The sequence below is a fragment of the Epinephelus lanceolatus genome, chromosome 18, assembly GCF_041903045.1.
Source record: "Epinephelus lanceolatus isolate andai-2023 chromosome 18, ASM4190304v1, whole genome shotgun sequence".
Classification (NCBI taxonomy): Eukaryota; Metazoa; Chordata; class Actinopteri; order Perciformes; family Serranidae; genus Epinephelus; species Epinephelus lanceolatus.
The window spans coordinates 18,095,061-18,116,478 of NC_135751.1; the positions used below are offsets into that span (position 1 = coordinate 18,095,061).

Below are 21,418 nucleotides of genomic sequence, written 5' to 3' on the forward strand. Positions count from 1 at the left end.
TGTATTTCAGCATATTTTTACATTGTGTATTCTATAGATATTAAATAAATATTTATCCTATACTTACAGAGTATGCTAAGGTTTATTATTTTTTGATATATAGTTTCTCTCTGGTGTGGTATGTATATTTTTGTGTTTTACTGCTTTTGATTTTTATGTGCTGCTGTAACAAAAGAATTTCCCAGTCTGGGATCAATAAAGTGCATCTATCTATCTCTCTATCTATCTGTCTATCTATCTATCTATCTACAGCATGGTTCATTTCAGAATATTATAATGATGGATTATGATTATTAATGCTTTCATGTGTTCATCACTTTAATGTTGCAGCTGGTAAAAGTGGAGCCAAATTTTTAACTTTATATATTGCTGTGTGAATTGTGAATTTACCCTTTGGCCATCAGCAAAGTTTTATTTTAATCAGTGACAATAAATCATAAATTTTCGTTGATTATATTTTGTATTTTTAATCTGAATCTCCAAAGTAACTAAATTAACAATACTTGCAGTGACGTAAAAAGTACACTATTTTCTCAGGAAATACTAAACAGTTAACAGTTAAAGAATAAATCGCATAATATGGAAATACTCAAGTAAAGTACAAGTACAGTACTTGAGTAAATGTACCTAGTATAGTAATTGTATTTAAATATCAGGAAAGTCGTTTTTATGGCTTTAGCATCACAGAAGCTGAAACTTCCGAGGAGGTCTTGAACGCAGCGTCAGTTATTCAGCCAAGTATAAAGAATGAGGAACAGAATGTTTTAAGCAAATTTACTTGCAGCCAAGTGAAACCAGGAAATAAATAGGCTTTATTAAGACAACAGTTCCCACACTATTATGAGAAATGTTGACTGCATTAACACAGCTGCTGACTGAGCTGCTTTGATACAAATAACAAACACCAGCGCTTCTTCATTTCTTTAAACTTCACCACTGCAGGACATGACATGCTCATCAGCTGTCAGTGCATGTAAGTGAAGGTTTATATTGCTCTGCTGCACACTTGGACTTTACCCAGCGCTCGCTACAACTTTAAGAAATAAATTACTTGTTTTTTCTTTTCTGCAGGAAATCACATGGAGGTGCTCTTGCGCTCACATGACAGTCAGAGCCATGGCAGGAGAGATCAATGAAGGTACGGTGCGAAAACTTCTTCTGCTCTTCTTAACACAGTGTTGCCATGTCGTTTCTTAATCACTTTGCTGCTTTGTTTGGGGTTTCAGTGTCAAACCGGTTGAAAATATTGTATTAGATGTTTTAAAACGTTGATATCTGTGCTCGGTGAAGTCGCGATGGGAACTGACCAATGAGAACTTTTGGGTACATTAAGATCTCAAAATGAAGTTGCTCCATCGTAAACCCTTCCACGAGTGCTTGATGTTATTTTGATTCGCCTGTTAATGTTTTCTTGATACCGGATGAGCTACAGTAACTATTGCTGTTAAAGATAAGCAACGGGTTTAGGAAAGTTTTGATGCTTTTTTTTCCTGCCACGTGAAAATCAGTCGGTTGCAGTACATAAGCTGTATATTACTTAGAAGTCAGATTTCATATCACCATCTTATCTACTGCTCACTACTGTAAAGCTATGATAAAGCTGATTATGTGCTGTTTTGGATACTTTGAAAAGTAAAACTGTACAATCTGTGTTGGGATCATATAAAGTCATATGATGGGAAATAAAGTGAGTAGTCCTGTCAAAAGGTGGTGTAAGGTAAGGTCTTATGTTGCAGTGATTTTTCATTAGGGCTATGCTTCTGATCAACTATTTCTTACACTTGGGTGGTTGTGATGCTACATGTAGGTGTTGTTCCCCTTTTAGGCTCAGTTCCTGCCTATTACAGGGAAGTATATGAGGCCATCCGCTGTAGGACAGATGAGAGAGTGCAGGTTGAAGTTTTTCAGCGGTTGCTCCAAAGGACTGATCTCTCCAAGACGGTTGTAGGCCAGGTGAGGGGCTCACACTTAAAACATTAAGCGGCTGCAGCAAGCAACAGTCTGAAAAAAGCTGTAGTTTGTAATGGTACAGAGGCAACACCCACTAGAAACAACAGTAAAGAACATTTTCAAACAAGTGTCACTTTTAGCTTCTTGTCTTTTACCTGACATGTGTATATACCTTGTGTATCCTATCCATCCATGCATCCACATACTCTACTTATTGGCTCTTATAGTCTTGAGGCTTCAGGGTGAAAAGAGGCTGGAATATGAAGTAATTATTGATTAGTAAATTGAAAAGGCTGAGACTCATGTTTTAACTAAAGCAATGAATTAATAAATTAAACACATGAGCATGTAATATGCTTGTGCAGAGTTGCTCTGATACCGATACCAGTATTGGAAATGCCATGCGATACTGCCTAAAATGCTTGATCAAGTATCGACAAGTACACAGGCCCAGCACCGATCCGATATTGTCGATGCCAATAAACCTTCAAGTAGTTTCATAAGAGAATGAAACAGCCATTTTCCCGGGAGTCATTCTTCTTTGCTGCTCTAAAACAGTAGCCCACACATCAAGTTGTATTGTGCAGCCAATGGTTACTACTGTCTTACTGTTTTAGAGCAGCAAAGACTTGATATTTGATAAAAAGTGTAACATTAGCCATGAGAAAAATGTCAAACTACATAATCAAACAGTTCTATTGTGTCCATTCTCTGTATGTTTCTGTTAATGTTTAGTGACAACTATGATACCAATCATTTCACATCATGTTGTTACATTTTTTTAACCCAGTGATATTGGATCTTTACTCGGTATCGGCAGACACACAAGTTCAGGAATTGTAATTGGCATCAGGAAGGAAAAAATGGTATTGGAAATTTCTCTGAATATTTGTTTGATTCTAATACAGCATTATGTTTTGGGAATTTATATTAGGCAATACAGATAATATATTTGTATATATACAGATATAGGAGTAATGTATTGTCAACAGGAAGTTAGGTAGGTACTGTGTGTAGGTTAGCAGATTGTGAAAGACACAGATTTGGTTTTAGATATGAGCTAATGCGACAACACACTGGTGTTATGAAATCACTCTTAGCGTGTGAAATGTTTGTCATGGTTCAGAAGAATTTCCCCTTTCCTGACCATTCAGCATATCATTGCCTTTGTGTCTAGTGAGCACTTTTTTGCGTCGAGGAATGCAGACCACAGTTGAATTTGGATCTTGGACCGAAAAGCGGCAAGCTTCACATCATATTGTCTTTGTCCCCCTCAGATTGCTGAGCATGTTGACACCACAGATGGATTCCTGAGCAAGTTGTCACTTTATAAAGCACTCGCCTTGATTGCTCTTGCTCAGCAAGGAAAGCAACCAAGCCCCAAATTGTTAGAGAATTGCATACAAGGTAAGTGACAGTGTGGCAGCAGAGCAGTAAAGGTTTTGCTTAATGAGTAGCTTGATGATTCCTGTGTGTGTGTGAGGGCAACCTCAGCTATCCTGCTACCGTAAGACATTTCATATGAACAGGGCAAATTTCACTCCTTTATTGTCTCACACAGACTCAAGGTTAACACTGGGATACATCCACCTGTTGTTTTAAGTTAGATATACTGCATATCATAATAATTCAAATTCATTTAGGAGTATTTATTTGTAATGTATTTGTACAAAAATATAAATTTTACCCAATACTTTGTTTCTATCACAACAGAATAAAAGCCAGAATTTTGATGTAAATCAGCTATTTGTTTTATCTTATTTTGGTAGAGAAGCCTCAGCTATGTTTAAGTGTTGCATTCTTTCACTATAGTCCCACAGTGGGAAGATGATAGGAGGGAGTTTCATGGTTTTCATAGAGGTAGCCATTATGCTGGCTTGAGTTAGATCCATTCCCAACCTTCTGTGATTATTTAAGGCTCTCAGTGTTATTTCAGGTGTGGCCAGTATGGCAGCTAGCTGCATGCCACTTCCTCATCTGCGCAAGTTTTCAGCATTTGTCGCAGTACATTACATTCAATTCATGACCTTCTTGGAATGCACAGAAAGGGATGAATACCAGACACCAGGCACAATACTGTGCCAACTAAAGTCAAACAGAGCAAGACACGTAGTAATCTGTTGAAAAGAGAAAAGTGGTTTTAAAACCAGCATTCCTCACAGTTAGGAGATTCATTTCATTCTACATTTTTTTGATATACTCATAAAAAACAAATATTAGAGGTTGGTGCTGGTTGTGTGCTTGACAGAGTTACCAAAACCTCAGCTCGGGGAGCCAAGTGACCTGAACGCATTAAGGATGCAACCGGCTCAGGAGGACGTTCTGACAATGTCTCACACGCTGGATAAGCTGCTTCTCAGGGACACAGTCCAGGTTGAGCTCATACCTGAGAAAAAGGGCCTGTTCCTCAAACATGTGGAGTACCAGGTCACCAGCCAGGCAAGGGATCCCATTATTCCCACTGCATGCAAATGACTGTGTTAGAATAACCTTAACAAACGGTGCAGTATTCTTCTTGTTTGTCTCACTTTGATGGCACTGGTGCAGAATAATTTCTTCTCACTTAACGTCTCATTTTCCAATTCACATTGGTGCCAGTGTTTTTTGTCGTGTAGATGTTTTCAGTCTCTACGAAGAAAAGTTCAGATTTACCTTCAGTTATTAGCCATGTAACCAACAGAAATTTTAATATTGAATGCTCTTAACCATTTTCTGATTATTTTCTTTCTCTGCTTTTTTTGCTTTCAGCGTTATAAAATATCAGTTTACCGGCGTTACAGTGATTTTGATGTCTTCCATGAGGTTTTGCTTCAGAGATTCGCCTACAGAGTCGTGCCGGCGCTGCCACCTAAGAGAATGTTAAAGGGAGGTACGTTACTCTGTCTGAACTCTGACATCTACACAGTTACTACTGTATTACTCTGTGTCTGCATTTCCTCCATCTTTCTTTCTGAGCCCATTATTGTTTCCTGAGCATTGTTGGATTTGGGTTTCTATGCTTTACTCAAAGATCAGCTGTAAATATCCAGGTGCTTCTGGTAACTGAGTGTTTTTTTTGTTTTGCTCATGTTTTTGCTTGATAAATAATGAATGTTATATTTTAATATAAGCTGTTATTCCCGCAGGCTATGTTGTTTCAAGCACAGTAATCGCTGTTCATCAAAGTTATTGCCTGAAAGAAATAAGGAAACTAGTGATGTGTAAAATGAGCTGGTTTCAGTTCACAATAAGTTATTGTAGCTTTGGAATGACAATTATGTCAACACACACACACACACACACACAAACACACATTAGAATCCTTGCAAAACACTTGATAAGACAATGTCTCAATTAGAGATTTTCATCAAGCACAAAATGTGTTCGAAAGAAACCTCACGTGTAAATATGCCAGTTGTGCCCTTTTCATCTCATCTTACTGATATGTGTAGCTCAAGATCTACTTCATTATTCATTTTTTCAGTAATCAGTGCAGAGGAAGTTTGAGGATTTGAGTAAGATTTTGAAAATGGCTAATTTACATGCGGTATGTTGAAGGAGCACTCCACTGATTTTAGCATTTCACCTCTATAACACTGTCAGACAAAATGTATTCAAATAGTTGCATCAGAGAGGACAAGAGAACAAGAAATACATATCTCTGTATTAATTCCATGCATTCTTATTTCTTGTCAAAACCCAATGCCTACATTACCCACAATGCAACATCATCCCCAATATTTAGGATGGAGATTCACTATCCTCAGGCAGAGAGGAAGAGCAGGCTACAGAGGCAACGTAACTTTAAACTCCACACCCCCAGAAAGTTTTCATTTTTAATCACGTAGCCTTCACCACCAACTAGCGCCGACTCAAGTGATATCACTCAAGGCAATTTATTTAATTTGCCCAGCTCCCTATAGAGCCACAAATGACTTTAAAGAACTTCTTTTCACATATGAAATAGCTCTCCTTTGGTATTTCTTTTTTTTTTTTTTTTTTCAATCAAAAACACACATTTTTCCTCTTGCCCATAGTGCTATTTATTAATCTGGATATTTTGCTGGGAGTTAACAAAGTGTTGTAGAGATGTCTACCTTCTCTCAAATATAATGGAGCTAGATGGCACTCGGCTTGTGGTGCTCAAAGTGCCAAAACTACATTTGAAAAACTCAACAGCCATGTCTCTTTACAGGAATCATGACCCAGTTACTCAAGATAATCTACTGACGTTGTTGGGAGCGGTTTTTTGTAGGAACTGTTTTCTCCCTACCATACTACACTCGACTCCTGTATCACTGTGCAGACGGAAGCATGCATCTACAGATTACTTTGTAGCTAACCGATACTGCTAGCTCACCAGGCACCACTGGTATAACTAATGAAACTAACTAACTAATGATGAACTGCCCCTTTAAAGGAATACTACATTATTTTGATTGACTTTAAATATAAAAGTCGCATTTGTATTTGCTAACCCTCTGTCCCTTTTTAAGTTTGTAGCCCCAACTCTCTCCACATTAACCCTTGTCATGTTTTCTCTGGTCTCTGTCCACAGTCCTCACCTCCGTCTCTGAGCGTGACTTCATTGAAGGGAGGAGACGTGCGCTTTGCAGATTCATTAACTTGGTGGCAAGGCACCCATTCTTCTCAGAGGACGAGTTGGTCAAGACCTTCCTCACCTTCAGTGGCTCTGTACGTTGTAGTTTTTGTAACTCGCTGCCTCCTGCTGTGTCACCGGCTGTTGCGCAATGAGCATTATCATCATGATGACAGTGAGATGCATCCTGTTCCACTTACTCAGTGTCTTTTTCCACTCACGCTCCCCAACCGTTCCTCCCTAACAGGATGTTCAGACTAAGCTGCGTGACGCTTACAAGAAAACGGGTGATGAGTTCATGACTAACAGAATCGCAACCCTGGCGAAGGTTTGTCACATATGTACGATGAAAAAAAACCTACTTTCTCCTAAACAATTACCGGCATTTAGAATTTCTTTGATTTGTTTTGTAGGAATATCTCCCCGCTGACATTCAAGCTCAGTTTTCGACAAGCAGAGAGCTGATTAGAAATATTCACAACAGCTTTCAGAAGCTGCGGGACAGAGCTGAGAAAATGGCGGAGCGCTCTAAGGAGAATGCAACTGATCTTCTCATGTTTGGCAGAGAGCTCAGGTATTTCATTATTATGGGTATAAAGTTAAAGTCTTTGTCTTGTATGCAGAGGTTTTGGGCTGAGAAAACAAATGTTAATAAGATTCCAAATCCTCTGTGTTGTTGGGTCTCTTCATGGTTGTTAGTTTGAAATGAGTTTGGCAGCTAAGACATCACAGTGTTGGGTTCTGGCTCTGTAATAACGCTGTTTTCGACAGTACGCTGGGCTCAGATGCTTCGTCTCTTCCCTCCTTGGCCTCCTCACAAAGCACCTGGGGGACCCTGCGTCAGTCTCTGAAGAGTCTGTCTGTGGAGTTCGCCGTGCTGTCTGACAAAGCTGCTCAGCAGGTATAGCCCTCAGTCCTTCATCCCCACCACCTGCTCTGCTGCGCTTGTCCAAAACTGGCACTGGGTAATAAATGTTGTTTTGCTTATGTCCTCAGGGCAGACGGGAAGAGGATGATGTTGTGGAAAAACTGAATCTTTTCCTGGATTTGCTGCAGTCGTACAGAGTGAGTTAGTTTCACTTTGCTCTGCTCATTTAACTTGAGTCCACCCCCAGGGACAGGTGATTTTGTTTTGATGTTTGCACATTTCACCTCCCAGTCCAATGATGCTCACTTTATGAAGCGGATTTTATCCATCAAGGCAGTAAAATCAATCTCTTGCTTTCTGATGGAGAGACACGACGAGGAGCTGTATATTTACAGTAAATCCATCTTCGGTTAGTAACTCAATTATGTAATGATTAATTTTAATAACAACGCACCCAACCAGTCTATCTCACTTAGCAATATAGCTCTTAGTAGTGGGTGGTTTGAGATTAAATAAGGGGACTGGTGGGCAGATAAAGCTGCATTTTCTATAGCCTCTACTAAATCTATTAACAGTAATATGTATGGTAATTTCAATTCATTATCATGTCAGCATTCTTCCATTGTCCTTGGCTGTTGTGTATTACTGTTAATTTTCTTATTACCATGTCACATTGAGGCACATAAGAAGAGCTGACAGTATTTTTTCCTCTAGGATCTCTGTGAGCGCCATGAGAAAGGCGTGCTCCACGAGCACCAGAGAGCTCTGCACAAGTACGGTATGATGAAGAGGCAGATGATGAGCGCCACAGTGCAGCCCAAAGAGCAGGCATCTGTGGAGCAGCTGGAGTCACGAATTGTTCAGGTGGTCAATCTCTTTCGGTTTCTCTCTTTCCACATTTTTTACAATGCGTCCTGATTGACAGCAAACTGTTTTAGTTTAGTCATAAAAAAATGCTAAATTGGCCTGAGTTTATCTATCGCTAATACACTCCCCTGAAACGCAGCAAGGACAGATCTCATTACCCTTCATTAGCCAATCCTCAAATTCAGCACTCTACTTATGTATACAATACATTTTTAAACAACATCTCCTGCATGTAAGTAAAAGCGATGTGAGATATTTTTAAAGAGTTTGTACCAAAAGATTTTTATGCTATTTTATATTTTCGAGTTTTGAGAAATTGCATTGATTTATTCATTGAAGGGGACAGATACATTAACATAGCTTCATGAGTAAGAGCTTTAAATGAACCAAGTTCACGCACAGGCACAAAGAAGAGTCCCATTAGGTTCAGTACCAGTTAACAGCATTTGTCAACTTACTGGACACTGGTGTTTCCCTGTTAGTTCTCATCTTGTGACTGTAGTTCCTGTAGTGTGGTTTGTCTGTATTTAGCAAATGTGGTCATGAATTTCCAGAGTAGAAGTTGGCTGTTTTCTGACCTGTCAGTTTGGGCTTAGACGACTGTAACTGTCAGCTGACCCACCCTGTCATCAACTGTTACTCAGTTACTTAAGACTGAAAGTTCCCATGAAACCAAAGTAGCTTTTTTTATTGACACATGTTGCTGATTGTCACCTATATGCCAGCATCTGGCCCGGCAATGATAAACAAGTCATTTTGTTGGTATTTTTAATGGTATTTAGAGTTTGTCATTTCCTGGATACTAATTTTGCGTCCAACAAAACACTTTATCTACCATTGAGATGCATCAGCTTCATCGCAGGGATGAGCTGCATCTCTCCTTCACCAGCAGTGCTGCTGTCTTCAGATCTCGACTCAAACGACTTCATCATGGTCGCCTTCTTTCTCCATTTCATCCCTGTCCAATTCGTTGGGGAAATCCACAGGCTTAGGTGATGGTGGTGGCAAGAATTACTCTCCAACCGAGAGCAGGCTGGCCTCATTGCTGTTCACAGAGTTAAACTAGTAACTACGGTAAATCTGAAATGTTGGCGAGGGATCGTAACACACATTCAACAGTATTGGCTACAGTAAACGCAATCAGTAGGCTTGTCCACAGCAAGTCCTCCCTAGCGTTCTGTTTAATGCGTATATATGCGAAAGCACTTCCCTTTCCTTGAGGTGTTTAGTTTATCACATCAACAGACAGGGTGTTTGATATGCTATCAGAAATTAGCAGAAAAAGACAATTAGGATATTTACCACTCATCTCATGTCAATCACAGGCCCCTGAATTGATTCAAATAAAAATCAAAATCATATTGTATCATGGCAGACTTTGCAATATCAGCAAATATCATATCATTGTCCAAAGAATCTGTGTACCATATTGTGATGAAACTTGTGATTTACACCCCTAACACCAACCAGTGTTGGTGTCAGTAACTGATTAAGTCAGAAGGAGAGGATTAAGCAATAGTTCACTTGTGAATCAAATCTGGAGCCAATTAACAATGAAATGAAATGATTTATAACCATCTCCTTGCTTGAGCAGAGCTTTATCGTCCTCATCACATCTCAAGTATCGTTGGAGGAAAATTTCCACAATTTTTTTTTTTCTTACTGATTATCATTATCATTCGGTAAGTGATGACAACTTCCCAATTAATTTTCTTTATTATTCTGTTAATAGCAAGAGAACGCCATTCAGACCATGGAGCTGCGTAACTACTTCTCCCTGTTCTGCCTTCATCAAGAGACACAGCTCATCTTCATCTACCTTCCAATCACATCCCACATTCTGGGGGCTTTCGTTAACTCCCAGGTCCAAGGACACAGAGAGGTGAGACCACTTGTGTGGAAATCATTTTTCCACAGACCCTTTAAGAAGGGTCAAATCAGTTTTAAATTGGCTTTTGAAGTCCAACGAAATAACTAATAATGATGGATGGTATCACTGGTGAGACGTTCTCTACTCATGCAGGATCTGAGGCGACTTACATTTCACACAGACGAGTGAATCTCCCATATGCCTTTGCCTGTTTGAAAATCAAATAAAGCACACTGTGTATATTTATTAAGTTATATGGCTCTTTTTGAACCTAGCCTTTTACACTTAAACTCCAATATAATTTCACGGCTACGTCCACATCACAGTGCTTAATGCTTAAATTTTTAGATCAGATCTTTCTTCCTCGACGATTCACATTCATGTTCAGAATGACCTGTGGTCTATCTGACATCAGCGTGAACGAATCTCTGCCCCGAAACGCCTCACATGCAACCAGTAATGTGACACACATCGAACAACAACAAAAAATATCACATTTGCAAAACAGGTATCTGGGGAAAAAAATGAGACATTTTATAGCTGCAGCCACATTCTGTTTGAAGCCTATATGTCATGCCCCTACAAGCCGCGCCCACCCTCAGTACAAGACAAACCCACTAACACGATGGTTATCTGAACTCAGCTAAAAAGCCACTTGTAGTGACTTAAACATGAGGCCAAACATAGCAATATCCCTCTTTATCCATTTACTGTATTAAGACATGATTTACCGAGATGTAAGCCTTACCCTACCCCAAAACCTAACCTTACCTGCCTCTCTTTTGACCCTCATAGCTAGTTAGCTAAATGCTAACTTAGCATTTTCCGCTGGGCCTCTGCTTCTGGACCAAGGAGTGCAGGGGCCTGATGGTGAACTAACAGTGGTTAAGTCATGTAGCTGGTTGGCGGTTTACATAGCTGCTCCAGCCACAGCTATACCTACTCAGGAAAAACTAATGACATAATTGTGCAAACATTCATCTCCCAAATGATTTTGCTGCAGAGGTCAGACGACAACTTGCCATATGTTGAGCTGTTCGGAAGGGGCTGTTTCTCCCACGGCACTTTCCCAAACAGAAGCACATGGCCAATTATGAGCCTATGCAGTATGACATCATCGACTGCCATTGTTTTTCGGGGTAATGTGACATTTTGGCATATTGAGGCTTCTGGATTAAGAGCTGTTGTTACAATAGCATAAGGGGAAATAGATGATGGAACGCAAAAGCTGTAGCTCAGTTAGCAGTTCTTACTGGTAGTTCTGTGGAGAGAGAGAGGTGTGGGTGTGGGAGGAGTCAAGATTAGTGGGACCACAGTGTGGACGGTTTCATGAAGGAACAGTTCCTCCAAACCTTAGGATGTCTAGAGCTACACTCCAATATCTCTGTCAGCGCCTCACAACAACGTTGTTCAAGCATGTTGGCAAGCTGTCCTCATCAGAAAGCATCTGGCAGTCAGGCTCTATTGACATGTGACTGGGCCAGCCTATCACAGTACAGCAACAGCAGCCTTCTATCGTTTCAACAGACCGCTTCACTATGTGCCTGCATAGTGAAGTATGACATGGAAGAACTATGAATGTATGGGAAAAACACACATGAATTCTGATATGAGCGCTCTCACAGCGGGCGCATGAGAGGATAGGTATCAGATTGAGGAAGACATACGAAGGGGCCCCAAATCTGATTGGAAAAAATTGGATTTCTGTGCCTACACTTACCTTATACACTTAGATGTCACATGAAAGCAAATAAAAAAAAGGGAATCTTCCTACATTTTCTTGTAATGTGAACATAGCTGTCAATGTTTCCTGAAAATGATTCCTGAAAGAAAGATTTTGATGCCGTTTGTTCTATTAGTATAATGAGCCTAAAGGAAATCTGTATGAAGAGAAGTGACCTTTTGCTTTCTTTCCAGATGGGAGCGGTGTGGAATGAACTCCAGCCAAAGCTGGGATGTCTCTTTGGCGGCAATAACGGGTTGAAGCCCCCCATCTGAAGCCTGAATACTGGAGGTGCAGGAGAGAAACACAGCCACTGATGAAGATCATAAACTGGAAAATAACTTGCTCTGTGAGCTAAAGAAAAATGTAGATTACACAACTTTTTTTCTTCCTTCTACAAAGTCTTCTATCACACCATATAGACTCATTCAATAAGAGGATTTTTTTTATGTAAATGAGTTCTCAACTTATCGACTTATTTCAGGGTTTGATCATCAACCATGTAACTGGAAAAGACAGTGTGCTCATAAATGTGTCATTTTATGCTCTGCTTGATGAGGAAATAATGTAGGACGGAAAATCCTCTAAATGTTATTTTACAAGGGACCACTCAGCGTGTCAGACGTTCAGCACAACATATTCATGCATTCCAACTCATTTCCTACAGCACCTGTTCATAACTTAACCTTGTGACAAGTTTTATACACTAAGAATATGGAGAAAAATTGAGAGGGACAGAGAGTTTGACTTTATTAAAGGATGGGATTATTTTAAATCTCCAGTCATGAAGGTTTTACTTACTGAATAACTTTAGACCAATGTATTTTTGATACAGATTTTAGTTCATAAGGATGTGTAGCAGCATACTTTATATTTTTATGGACAATTGTGCTATTTCTCGTGTTTACTTTTATATAGAGAAACATATTTGCCTTCTCTGCTTAAATTGACTCCCAGTTTTTTTATAAGCTATTTTGGAAGGCCTACACTCAAAGTGTCTAATACTACAAAGGGCAGAGATTTGAGATTTACAGATTAAAAATGGCACTAGTGGCATAATAATGTCGATAATAACACTATAAGCTATTGATTTACTACCAAAGATAAATGATATACATTAATTAAAATAAAATAAATGCAATAAATGTGCAGTGAATCATATAACAGGATTCCTACACAATTAAAATTTAATAATCGCTTGTATTACTTTAATTTTACTGGAAGGTTTTTGGCTGGATCACTTTACAGATGGAGGCAGTTAAAGTAATCCTCATTAAAATTTGTGTAATGATGGGCCTCATGCAGCAACATTTTCTTAAATTTCTCTGATATTTTCTTTTCATTTTCTATTAAAAATAAGAGAAATTAACTCCAGGTGCACCAAACATTCTTTACCATCCAGATCTGCTCTTACCCAGGTGTGCTGCTGAATGATGAATCCCACTTGATCATAGCAAAGCTAACGCCCCTCTAAACACTATATAAGGGCAGGTGTTGTGCCATGTGTAAATACTCAATGCCCAAGAACTGGAGATGTGCCACCAAAAAAAAGGCCGTAAGAGTGGTAGAGGTAGTAAATCGATGTACTGTCAGATAAACGTACACAAATTTAATATGATTTTCCAGAGCATTTGATTGCTGTTACAAGACAGTTGAAAAACCAGCAATGCCAAAAAAGTTGTGATGCTGTAAATGATGTGTCAGCAGAGGGATGCACAGAAACTGAAATGAAAGAAAATGGTTTAATATGAAATGGAAGCAATTTTTATGTCCCTCAAATCCCTCAAAACTTTTGTTTCCTTGCTGACAAATAATTTGTGGACTGTGAAAACAAGGTGTTTTTTCTTATCTTGGTAGAAGCAAATTTCCACTTGTGAAATTTTCTCATCTTGCGTACACAGACCTATTTCCCGGGGCCTAGAGAAAATTTTGGAAGCACCCTTTATTATTCTGGTATAGAGGGGAAAAAAGCGCTCTGGGTTGTATTTCTTAAAACCAATCAGTCATCTTGGGTGCTGCTAAGCCGAGGATGCAGCGACTATGCACCTGCAAAATGGTCACACGCAGACAGTGGAAGTGGAGGAGAATGCAGGCTGAAATAGGCAGCCAATGTCAGGTGTATACCCACAGTCTGCATCTGGTGAGTCAGAATAAATATTATTTTACCTCAGAGAAGAGAAAAAATAAGACAACATTGGTGAATCACAGAAATCAGTGGGTACAAACAAAATAAGAACAAACTGAATATAAACAAAAATAAGCAGACATTTAATATATCGCGTCTGCATGAGGCCCAGTGTGTATCAGGGCAAACAAGCCATTTCATCTTTTTCATACACTATTAGACTTTCTATTTTTCAGATATTTGGCATGAAAACAACTATGCATATTAGTGTCTATACACATACAGTTTATCTTGTATTTTATAAAACATAAAGTCAAAGGGACAATTTGCCATATACGCTCTCATGTTACCTCACAAACTGTCACCAACTAACACCATCTAACACACCGAAATGACTGTGTTGAAATGAGCAATGCCAACATGCAAATCAGGATATGTGCACATATTTCAACTTTTATTCTATGAAGAAACTGTAATACTGTACATACAGTATGAAATATTTGTTTTGGCAAGAAAAATGCATCAGGAATCAAGTTATCTAACTTGCACAGAATATGAAATCCAATAAAATTGTCACTGTAGATATTGTAAATATTTTATCAAAGGAATTCTTGCTGAACTGTGTTAAATCAGTTATCCTGAAAAATAAAATAACAATGGATATTTCTGTCAGTAAATGGCTTTATTTTATTCATTTTTAAATGATGTAAGGTGTGACTGAAAAAAATATCTTCCGCTGGCTATATTTCTAAAGAAAACACGTAAAAAAAAGAAAAGAAGAAGCTACAGTCATTTTACATGTAAACACACGTACAGTTAACATGGTTCTTGGAATCTTGCCGTTTCCTCCCACAAGTGAAACTGAACAACAAACGCTGAACCGTGTGACAGCTTTAAAATTTAAAGAGGAACTTTGGAAGATTGATGGTTTTTTGTTGCAGTAAAAAAATGTCCCCAAAAAATGCAGGTCATCTCACAGTTGCTCCACTTCCTCCAGTTTGTGGCTGAGGATCACATCGTGACCCTGAAATTTAAAGTATCCCACAAATTTCTTCTTCTGGAGCATCAGTGGGAACCATAGGATGTCATCGGCCCACATTTGACTGAAAGGAATTTTGTCACATTCGAACCACTGAGGCCGCATCTCTAGAAAACAATAAGGAAAATAATAAGTAGACCACCTAAGAATTAAACAACTTTTTATCATCTGCCTTACCATACTACTGCCAACTAATGCTCCCATACACTAAAGGACTCTGAAAAGACTTTTAAGACTAAAGTCTGACACCACCTCACATCTTAGGACAACAGGAGTTTCTGGTCGCACACTATAAGGTTTTGCAAAGACAAGGGATCTTGCAGGGTCATGATTTGCAAGATTACAACTAAATTCCTTTTGGCAGAAAATATTACACCAAACTCCCTTTAAAAAATATTAACAATGTTTTATGTGTCTGTAAAAACACATAGCTCTAGAAACACTAGATGAAAGGCGTCATATGTTGAAAGTATTCTCCTCAGTTCTGCATCAATATAATCAATAAAGACAAACCGTATTTGTGTACAAATTTTACATTTTGGATGTTGTCACCTTAACTCACTACCAGCCTCTGTTGGTTAACTGCTCTATTTTAGTGGGAGGACACCGTGGAAATGAAGTGTGAACCTTTTAATAAATTAGGATTTCTCACTAAAATAATAACTGGTTGGTGGATCAGATATGCCTCAAATTAAACACTGTTCACTCCACAGCTCCACCAGTCTCTCCTCCTTTTCCACAGTCCAAAAGAACAGTCACTTTTCCACTAGACTCACAAGTCAGTCTTTACACGCTTTGCTTAACTAAAGACTGATGACTTTCTCCCTGATTTTGTGTTTAGATGGGCGGATACAATTTCAGAGTTTAAAAAACTCCCTACGTTGCAGAACCAATAGTAAATCTGCAGGGTGGTCCTTTGGTGGCTCGCTGAACTCTTGTGCTTGTAAACATAGTCCGACTAGAAACACGTGTAGCGGTACAAAATGGCTCAAGTTGCTGTAAGTCCTTCATTTCCACAATCTTGTGGACTGAGCACACGTTTGATAAAACAGAGTTAAATCTCTTGGCATCCATTTTCAAGCTCTGTGTGTGTTTGTTTCCTTGCGGACGAGAAAAGGCTGAGCGCACATTTGCGGGAGGGCGTGTCCTTTTCAAAAATACAAGAGGCGTTGCTTTGTTGCCGGCCGTTTTCGCCAGTGTGTTAAACACACTTTAGAAAGGAGTGTCCCCAGACTATCAGAAGCCGGAGATCTCTGATTGTCTGGTGGCGAGACTACTTTTCCACACTCTTGCCCCTCCGGAGTCCCCTCCATGTCTACTGTCTACCTGGTTGGCTGCTTTCTCTTTGGTGCTGGAGAGAATGCAGCTATTGGTTGTTAAAAATGTTCACATCACTGAACTTCACTGTCTGCATGAGACTAAAAACTCATAGTAATATTAACCAAGTTTGATTAAATGGAAAAAGACTGACTTAATACAGCTTGGACTGAGTTTGGTGTCCACCTCACACTGGGCAAACGATAGAGATCACGGGAGCGCACAGCGACTGAGGTAAAACTTGGATGATTTAGTCTGACATTGGAAATTTGTCTGTGATAGTAAATGCTTTACTGAGAATAAGGACTGTCGATGATCTCTTATATTGGACTTGCACTAAGAAGAGATTTCTACATAGCTATTAAAAAGAATAACTCTTACCAATTACCAACTCTTTTACTGTACAGCACATGTGAGTAAGAGACAGCATAAATGTGAACCTACCCTCTGAGTGTCAGCGTCAGCAATAAGATGCAGGAAAGTGAATAAACAAACCGTAAGATTTAAAATGGTGGACATTTTTAAAATATGGAATTTTAGGGGGAAATTTAGTCTCTGTTTGAAAACAAAAGGAAGAAATTTGGCATTGATTTCCCATAACTGAAAAAAAAAAAGAAAAAAGATCACACTTCCCACTGGGGCTTGGCTTCCCCTGTAACTGCACTTTGTAACAAACTATGTCACTAACTTTTGCCACCCTGCCCTGTGGACGAAGTACAAAGTTTAATTTATTAAACATTACCACTTTCTCAAACTGCTTCTGAAACTCAACAAAGTCAAACTATTCCCCGAGTCTCAGCTGTTGCTTCATATCTTGTCGAATCAGTGTTACCAGCTCTACATTCTGTCTTTTCACCAACTTCAGCACATTTCATTTAAGCTTTTTCCTCCATTTATCTCCTCACCCCTTGGCTGTTTGGCTTCTCTTGACCTCCAGACTCTTTGGCTGAGTGCTGCACTTTGCTGTGTGCCTCTAATATTCACCCAGTTGACCTTGGCTAAACTCTCAGGAAATACAGATCACTGCAGGTCTCTGCATTCCTCCTGTTGAGGGCCTCTTCTTTCCTTTGTGTATTTACAGCCCTTTAAACTTTACCACTGAGAGTGCACTTAAAGATTCTTCCTCTTAACTAATGTGCTCACCCTGCTCACAGTCATGTCTGTGGGAGAAGTTGCCAGAAAAGTGTTTCAATCAACTCAGAAGGGTCATTGTGGTCTATCCGGTTTTAAAGCAGAACTGAAAACTGTTTTGACTCCCAAAGGGTCTCATACCCAAACTTTAAGGACAATACAGAACAATAATTGCCATGAAGCCTGGACTGGCAATGAGATAACATAAAAGGAAGTCGAGATTAAGAGGAACTAAAAGTAAAAAGGGATTTTTTGCAGGATTACATTTTGGTTACTTGGAATTATGTACAACAATAATGTGAAGTTCCTCTCCACAAAGGGCATGAATATTTTTACCATGGCGATAAGTGACACTTCATTTTGTAAGTAACTGTTTAAAAACCTATTTTGAGACTATAGCTTTCACTATGATTATTATATTCCTATAAGCACAAAACCCTGAAAAAATTATGCTGACTCATACCTTCTGACTCTGTTGGTTCTCCATTATAATCGTCGGCTCGGAAAACATGGACGTCGAGCAGCTGCGTTTCTCCAACAAATTCAAATTTGATGTTTCCAATCTTCTCCAGAGCGTCCACTGTGAGCCCGCTTTCTTCTTCCAGCTCTCTAAAAATGACAACATCAAATAAATATTTAATAATGTGTATTTATTTTTTAAAATAAACTCGTGGTACACTTCACACACAGGATCTAAAAGCAAGTAGAGTGATGATATCAGTGTTTCCCAGTGGAGGATCTGTTTGCGTACCCACGCTAAAAGACACAAAGTTATCTTTGGGATGTGGTTGAGAGCTCTTAAAAAATCCAGTAAGTGGATGTCTTTAGTTTGCAAGATTTTTTTGGGATATTGTTAATGTTTTTCCTTATAAATTTCAAACAAAATATGTCAAAATAAAACTGCAGGTTGATTTTTAACATGTGCCACCATGGTGCATTCAAGAACCATTATTTGCTGATGACTGTGAATTGGGTTTCCCCACTCAACACTACTTCCCTCAAAGTTTACAGAACCACCAAACATGCTGTTTACTCTTAAAGTGTGGGGATTTGAAGTCCTGCTCTGATACAGTATCTGCCATGTTAAGTACTTGTTTCTTTATTATTATCTCCCTGAGCAACACTTTAGGTTCAGTGGAGTACATGTACATCAATGGATTCTCTGGATATATATACATATATAGTATATAGGCCTGGGAGTTTGAGGGTTCTGCACAGTATCTTATCTGTTCCTAGGACTGCACTCTTCTGGACAAAGACCTCAGATGTTGTCCCTGGAATCTGCTGGAGCCACTCTCCCAGTTTGTGGGTCACAGCCCCCAGTGCTCTAGTGCCTCTTTCAGTCCTTAATATTTTTCGAGCTTCTCGTGTTCCTTCTTCCTGATGTTGTTGTCACACAGGACATCTATCACCACTGCCTTCTTCTGTTGTTTGTCCATCAACACGATGTCCAGTTGGTTAGCCATCACCAGTTTGTCAGTCTGGATCTGGAAGTCCCACAGGATCTTAGCTTGGTCATTTTCAGCCACCTCAGGAGGTGTCTTCCATTGTAACCTTGGGACTTCCAGCCAATACTCAGTGCAGATACTATGCTAGCCACTTGGTTATGGCGTCCCATGTGCGCTCCTCCTGTCTGCATCTGACACTGTGCTGCTATTGTGTGCTGAACTGTCTCAGGAGCATCTTTGCAAAGCCTGCACCTGGGATCCTGTCTGGTGTGGTAGACCCCTGCTTCTATTGATCTCGTATTAAGTGCCTGTTCTTGTGCTGCCATGATCGGTGATTCTGAGCTGTCTTTCAGTCCAGCCTTTGGTACAATTTCTTGATGTCAGCTACTTCTTTAATCTATCGGTGGTACATGCCGTGCAGGGGCTTGTCCTTCCATGATGGTTCATCCCTCTCCTCTGCTGCCTGAGGTATTCACTTAGCAGCCAATCTTTTGGGGCCATCTTTTTTATGTATTCCTGGATCTTGGTTGTTTCGTCCTGGATAGTGGCTCTGATGCTCTCCAGTCCTCAGCCCCCCTCGTTCCACTTAGTGTCTAGTCTCAGGGTGCTGGACTTGGGATGAAACCCTCCATGCATCATAAGAAGCCTCCTTGTGTAGGTATTTGGCTGTAGCTGACTTCCTTGCGGCCTCCTTATGGTATCAATTTGCCTGCCTCTCCATATATACATAGCCACATATTCTACCTAACACTTTTTTCTTTTTGCTATGGTATCGTAGCATTGTGTAAAGTTTTTTTCATACCAGTATTATCGTTCCCAGCACAGAGTACTTTTAACTGACACAAAGAACTAGGATTTGTCACGTGCTTCCTCCAGTATTGATTAGATTCCCTGAATGCGTTTGCTTAAAAGCGTAACTAAAATAGCTTTGAGATATTACTTATTTATTAAGCCTCCGAGTATTCTTCACACAAAGCAGGACTCTTTGTCTTATTTGAGAGAAAACAGCTTGGGTTGGAGCCTGAGTGCCTTCAAGGTTTCCTTCCTTTACTCTGGAACAAACTTCCTGCTGATGACTGATGAGCCAAACATTGTCCAGACTCACCACTCATTTATTCCCCTACTCATTCACCTGCTCTGACACCAAACATACACACATTGATTGATTATAAATGCAAAAACACAGCTTCATACCTCCTGTTGTGTTGTTTTTATTAATGCATGTTGGATGTGTTATTATATGTGATGTAATGATATGCACCTTTTTTTGTTGTTACAGCTTTTACAGCTTGTTTTTATTCAGGCTTTATCAGAACTATTTTGGATATTAATCCTTTCTACTGTGTGTTTAAGTGTCTCAGCATTTCAGGCTCGTGAACACAACTTGAGAGATGAATTTACCTCCTTGCAGCATTTTCAATGGTCTCTCCAGGCTGAACCTTGCCCCCAAATCCGTTCCACTTCCCAGCCCCAAATCCTCTCTTCTTCATGCCGAGCAACACCCTGCCCGGCTGCACCACCAGCACCAGGGTCAGCAGCTTGGGGGTCAACATCTCACCTGTCTGAGAGGAAGTGAGGAAGTCAACGACACAAACACACCGTATACACCACCTGGAGCAACATTAGCAGCGGTTCTGTACTGTATGAGCTCCGTCAGCTCTGCGTTAACATCATCACCTGCTCAGTTTCTGCTCTGTGAGCCGATAAAACGACAGAAGAAGTACTGTATAAAAACAAGACTCCACGTTGAATGACTCCCGCGTGCAGCAGCGCGACAAACGACGTCACATGATGCGCTGATGTGTAGGAGCACGGACTGGGTTCATCAGTGTCAGACTAGATCTACCGGTCCCACCATTAAATTGAAAGATCAGTTCAGTGTGTAACCTTGAAATATGTTCGACTAGAAACAACCAACGTGCTCCCAGAAAATTAAAGATGTAGGCTATTTTACTTGACGTGTCCTTATACAGTGTGTGCGTGTCCTCCACTCAAACTACTCACATAAACTCTCTTTACACACCTGTTGATTTAAAATAATCCACAATTTGATTGAAAATGTGAAAGCATCAGTATATAGATATAATGTGTCAATATATTATGATTTAAAATTGCATGCTGCTGCACAACATACCAACCTTAGATTACATATTTACTTTACCACTACTACTACTACTACTAATAATAATAATAACAATAATAATAATGATAATGATGATGATGATGGTGATGATGATAATAATAATAATAATAATAATAATATATTTTTAAACTTAAATATAACATTTTTCAAATGGTTTACAGATAGCTTAATGGTATAAAACGTAATAAAACAAAGATAAAACAAGCTATGATACTGTAAGATACAGTTAGGTAAGACTTTATTGCTTTCCAGAGAAATTCCCATGTTACAACAGCACAATAAACAGTCTAAAGATGTGAGTAAACTGACAAACAACTATTATAAGGCAGCAATACGTGCAACTCCTGAGTCCAAGACA

At 39.4% G+C, this 21,418-nt stretch overlaps 2 protein-coding genes across 5 annotated transcripts; one reads left to right on the forward strand and one right to left on the reverse strand.

Annotated features, from left to right (window-relative positions):
* Positions 1–760: 760 nt before the first annotated feature.
* Positions 761–14,649, forward strand: snx8a (sorting nexin 8a). 4 transcript variants are annotated; one of them, XM_033645553.2, is made up of 14 exons: positions 761–973; positions 1,072–1,138; positions 1,808–1,953; positions 3,228–3,357; positions 4,199–4,389; positions 4,699–4,819; positions 6,488–6,624; positions 6,777–6,857; positions 6,943–7,103; positions 7,301–7,430; positions 7,526–7,594; positions 8,112–8,261; positions 9,997–10,146; positions 12,052–14,649. In XM_033645553.2, exons 2-14 carry the CDS (start codon positions 1,102–1,104, stop codon positions 12,130–12,132), a joined length of 1,584 nt encoding a protein of 527 aa, XP_033501444.1. In that variant the 5' UTR covers positions 761–973; positions 1,072–1,101; the 3' UTR covers positions 12,133–14,649. The 4 variants fall into 4 exon arrangements, with proteins under 4 accessions (XP_033501444.1, XP_033501445.1, XP_078017833.1 ...); XM_033645554.2 differs by having other exon boundaries at positions 762–973; positions 1,826–1,953; XM_078161707.1 differs by lacking the exon at positions 1,808–1,953 and having other exon boundaries at positions 762–973.
* On the reverse strand, positions 14,645–20,785 carry nudt1 (nudix (nucleoside diphosphate linked moiety X)-type motif 1). Its single transcript, XM_033645557.2, has 4 exons — positions 20,595–20,785; positions 20,319–20,479; positions 17,933–18,078; positions 14,645–15,128 (listed from the first exon to the last, which is right to left on the reverse strand). Exons 2-4 carry the CDS (start codon positions 20,468–20,470, stop codon positions 14,956–14,958), a joined length of 471 nt encoding a protein of 156 aa, XP_033501448.1. The 5' UTR covers positions 20,471–20,479; positions 20,595–20,785; the 3' UTR covers positions 14,645–14,955.
* Positions 20,786–21,418: the final 633 nt, after the last annotated feature.

Coding starts and splice junctions, on each gene's coding strand:
- snx8a (XM_033645553.2), top strand. CDS start 1,102: ATGACAGTCAGAGCCATGGCAGGAGAGATCAATGAAG. Junction 4,390..4,698: donor AGTACCAGGTCACCAGCCAG/GCAAGGGATCCC, acceptor TTTTGCTTTCAG/CGTTATAAAATATCAGTTTA. Junction 8,262..9,996: donor TGGAGTCACGAATTGTTCAG/GTGGTCAATCTC, acceptor TTCTGTTAATAG/CAAGAGAACGCCATTCAGAC.
- nudt1 (XM_033645557.2), bottom strand. CDS start 20,470: ATGTTGACCCCCAAGCTGCTGACCCTGGTGCTGGTGGTGCAGCCGGGC. Junction 18,079..20,318: donor ATTGAAAATGCTGCAAGGAG/GTAAATTCATCT, acceptor TGTCATTTTTAG/AGAGCTGGAAGAAGAAAGCG. Junction 15,129..17,932: donor AGAACCAACAGAGTCAGAAG/GTATGAGTCAGC, acceptor ATTGTTTTCTAG/AGATGCGGCCTCAGTGGTTC.